We start from the raw sequence: 3,758 nt of genomic DNA, 5'->3' as shown, positions 1-3,758 counted from the left end.
TCCTGCACCTGACTCCTGGGTCCACGGGGCTGAGGCTGGGCTCTGCTCCAGGGGACACGAAGCTCCAGGCGTGCAAAGGGGGCTCTACTCCTGCCCCCCACTCTCGCAGGCTGCAGGGCCTGGGGGGCTGGATCCTCCCTTGGCCCGGCCCCTTGAGCCTCCCTCGCACGGCTCTGGGCTGTTTGCCCCTCGGTGTGCAGGGAGCTCGTGCAAAGGGGAATCCCAGCCCCCGACCCCCCCCACTGCAACCAGGAAGAGGTCAGTGGGAGGAGGGGAGAGGGGCTGGGGCCTCATGCTCTGGCCCAGCATAAAAACCAGCACAGGAGGGCCAGGGCCAGAACTGTGTCCTGACTGCTCTCAGCCGCACCATGGATCCTCGCCTCCTCCTGCCCCTGCTGCTGCTGGCTGTCCTCGGCCTCCACACCCAGGGTAAGCAGGGCACAGCGCCACCAGGCCCCACAGGGCTTGGGGTGATGGCTGGGGGTCCGGGGGGCTCCAACCACTGTTCCTGCTGGGGCAACATGTCAACTGGCCTGGCCTCCGCCACTGGCACTGCATGGACCCGGTCACCTCCCCCATCTAGGCGCTGACAAAGGGGCTGCAGTCACGGAGCCCCAAGGCTGCTGTGTGTCCAGCGGGGCTGGGGCTGGGAAGCAGGGGCAGAAGTGCGTCCCCTTCCCTGCATCTAACCGAGCCCCCCGGCCCCTCTGTTTGCCCCCAGGCTCTGAACCTGCAGCCGACTGCTGCCTGAAGCTTGGCCTGAAGGCCATCCCGAACCGGATCGTGAAGTCCTACCGCATCCAGACCCCCGAGTCTGGGTGCTCTGTCCGGGCTGTGGTGTGAGTACCGGGGGCACCGTGCAGAAAGGGGAGACCTGACCTGGGGCTCAGCCCTGGGCAGTGGAGCAGGGAAGGGCTCTGGGTCCCTGGTCCTCATCACCACTGTCCTTCTGCCTCCGCACAGGTTCACCACCTACAAGGACAAGAATCTGTGCGCCCCTCCGGACGCACCCTGGGTCACTGGCCTGATGAAGAAGCTGGATGGGAAGCTGCAGCCCCTTCGCCAGCTCAGGAAGCAGAAGTGGGGCAACAAGTCCCGGGGGAAGCAGAACAGGGCGTGAGAGGTGGGCACAGCTGAGCTGGGGCGGTGGGGTGGAAGTGGTGGGGGGACTCAGCACTTGGTCCCCGGTACTGGGAGGGGAGGGGGCACCTGGCCGGGGTCTCGGACCAGCCCTGCGGCCCCTTGCTGGTGCTGGGGCCGGCACCTGCGAGCAGGGCTCGAGGGGGGCATCTCCTGTACCTGTCATCCTGGCCCGGGGCTCATGTCGTGGGATGCAGGGTGGGTATCTGGGGGAAGCCGCGGCACCCCTGTAACCCCTCCCTGCTCTTCTCCTCCCCCCAGGACACTTCCCCCCGCCCCACAGAGCCAGGCCGGCAGTGAACGTCTGTGACCTGTGCCACATCCTCTGCCTGATCTCTGCCTGCCCCGCGCCACGACTGCATCTCCCCCCGTGTCCTGAAGCCTCCTGCACCTGCCCCCAGATCTCCCGCTCAAAGCCCCCAGACCCTCTGCGTTGCACACCCAGGACGGAGGCAGCGCCGTGGAGGCATGGGCATCCCCAGTCCAGCGTGGCATCTGACCCTGGCAAGACGGGCTCCGATCCCTGCAGACAGGCCCCGGTGGGGCTGAACCAGGCACCTTCCCGCTTGCCGCGGGGTTCGTGAGCGCAGGGTCCTTGTGGCGGACACTTAGCACCAGGTCCTCGCCGAGCGCTCCGGGGCTACTGGCCCCCTTTGACGCCCTGCCCAGCCCAGCACGGGGTTGCAAAGTCTTCGATCAGGCTGGAAGACCTGCAGCCAGCGGGAGCAAGGACCACGCGGGGAGTCATCAGCCCCGGGCCGGGGGACCAGGCTGTGCTACCCTCCGAGCCATGGCTGTCGGAGCCGGGAGCCGGGACCAGGTGTCTGTGCAGCTCCCAGCACCAAACGCCTCCTCGCTGCCTTGCTCCCAGGTCACTGCCTCTCCCAGGACTGTTTGCAAACCTGTTTGAGACTGTGAAGCTGCTGCCATGCCCCGAGCTCCCCGGAGCCGCCCGCTGCGGCCCGGCCCGCGCTCTGCCTGCAGGGTTCAGCCAATAAACGGGTTGTACAAACCAACACAGACTCGAGCTGGTGCCTGGGGACGGGCAGGTGGGCTGGGGGTGAGGGGGCCTGGGCTGGGGATGAAGACCCTGCTCTGGCTGAGCCGCAGTCCGGGTGTCTATATCACAGAGCTCCTGTCCTCAGCAGCTATCGCAGAGATCAGGGTTGTTGTACCCCTTGTGCAGATGGGCAAACTGAGGCACAAGGAGGAAAAGGGACTGGCCAGCGGAGACCTGAAAGATCGGTGGTGGAGTCAGGATGAGATCCTAGCTCACCCACCACTAGTCCATGCAGCCTCTCTGCCAGCCCCTGGCCTTGGCGCTGTGGGGGAGCCTGGGTCTGAGTGGGGGGCTCACTGCTCACCCTTGGCCTTGACCCCCGCCGAGCCATGCACCAGTTCAGTAGGCGCCTGCCCCGGCTTGCTCCCAGCAAGGTGGCGAGTGCCAGGGCCCAGGTGCAGGTGCTGGTGCTCATGAGCCCCTCAGCACCTCCTGGGAAGGATGCGTTCGGCCCTGTGACCCCGATGCCTCCCCCAGCGCTTGAGGGCTCACTGATGCACCTTGAGCCAGAGTCTATGCAGCCGGCGCCAGGCCCTGCACACATCGGCTGCGGGGGAGGCTGGCACAGGAGAGCCCGGCTCGGCTGGGGGGACATGCCCAGGGCTAGGGCAGGGAAGCTGTGCCCAGGGCTCCCCATGCCCAGACTCCTCCGCATCAGGTGACCTTTCCTAACTCAGCACCTGGGACACCTGTAGCCTGCCCCAAATTGTCCCCAGATCACCCACCGTCCACAAGAATAGTTGTTAATGGCTCCCTGCTGCAACCACCCTGATGCCGCTTGAAGGGAATTGCAACTGGCCCTTCAAGCACCCCCCCCCCCAACACTGTCCTACCTATCAGTCACTCAGCTGTGCTCCCGGGGGATATTTGGTCTGGGGGTGGGGGGGAATCGGGGTTCATCCATTCAGTCTTCTTCTCAGCACCTGCCTTTTATCCGCTGAGCGTGCATCATCGAAAACCAGGCGTAAGAAGATGTTGGGCATTTGTGACTGCAATATTACTCGGTGGCCCTTGTCATATTGAATGTACTAGTCTGAATGTTTGTAATAGTTGCCCATTAGCCAGTTTAGGAAGAAGACAAGATTTATCTTCTTATCTAGACCATTGTTTTGGTCTACCTGCGGAAGGTCCTGACTTCGCTCAAAGTCTTAACTCTTGAATTTTATCTTTAGAGGCCTTTAACAAAGTTAACATAAAAATGACCCTTAAGCAAATATCCCATATTCCGAGAGATCAAACCCTAGGGCCTTTGACAAGATTGGAAATAAAAGTCAATTCAGTGATATGGAAATTCCCCAAAGTAATTAGAATAGTCAAGAAAAGAAACTGAGTGCCAAGCAAAAGAATCTGTTAAGTAAGATCCGAGCCCAAATTTGGGAGTATTGACAGGTTTGGGTAGTAGGGGCCCAAGACGGCAATACTACTGTCCCAATTTGGAGGTGACCTCACTTGCAGAATATCGAAGGAAGAATCGCAAGCGTAGGCCGGATCAGACTGATCACCTGAACCACCCTCTCCGTGAACACGAATCTCTTAGTTCACGCTGAAGCCGCGGAGC

At 62.1% G+C, this 3,758-nt stretch overlaps 1 protein-coding gene across 1 annotated transcript; it reads left to right on the top strand.

Moving 5' to 3' along the window:
* The first annotated feature begins 328 nt into the window (after positions 1–328).
* Positions 329–2,143, top strand: LOC102387099 (C-C motif chemokine 19-like). Its single transcript, XM_006026549.3, has 4 exons — positions 329–429; positions 722–839; positions 964–1,123; positions 1,402–2,143. The coding sequence occupies exons 1-3, from the start codon at positions 369–371 to the stop codon at positions 1,118–1,120; spliced, it is 336 nt and encodes a 111-aa protein (XP_006026611.1). The 5' UTR covers positions 329–368; the 3' UTR covers positions 1,121–1,123; positions 1,402–2,143.
* The last annotated feature ends 1,615 nt before the right edge of the window (positions 2,144–3,758 follow it).

Source organism: Alligator sinensis, unplaced genomic scaffold, assembly GCF_000455745.1.
Source record: "Alligator sinensis unplaced genomic scaffold, ASM45574v1 scaffold783_1, whole genome shotgun sequence".
Taxonomy (NCBI): Eukaryota; Metazoa; Chordata; order Crocodylia; family Alligatoridae; genus Alligator; species Alligator sinensis.
The sequence above is the reverse complement of the archived record's forward strand: the minus strand, read 5'-3'. Positions and strand labels throughout refer to the sequence as shown.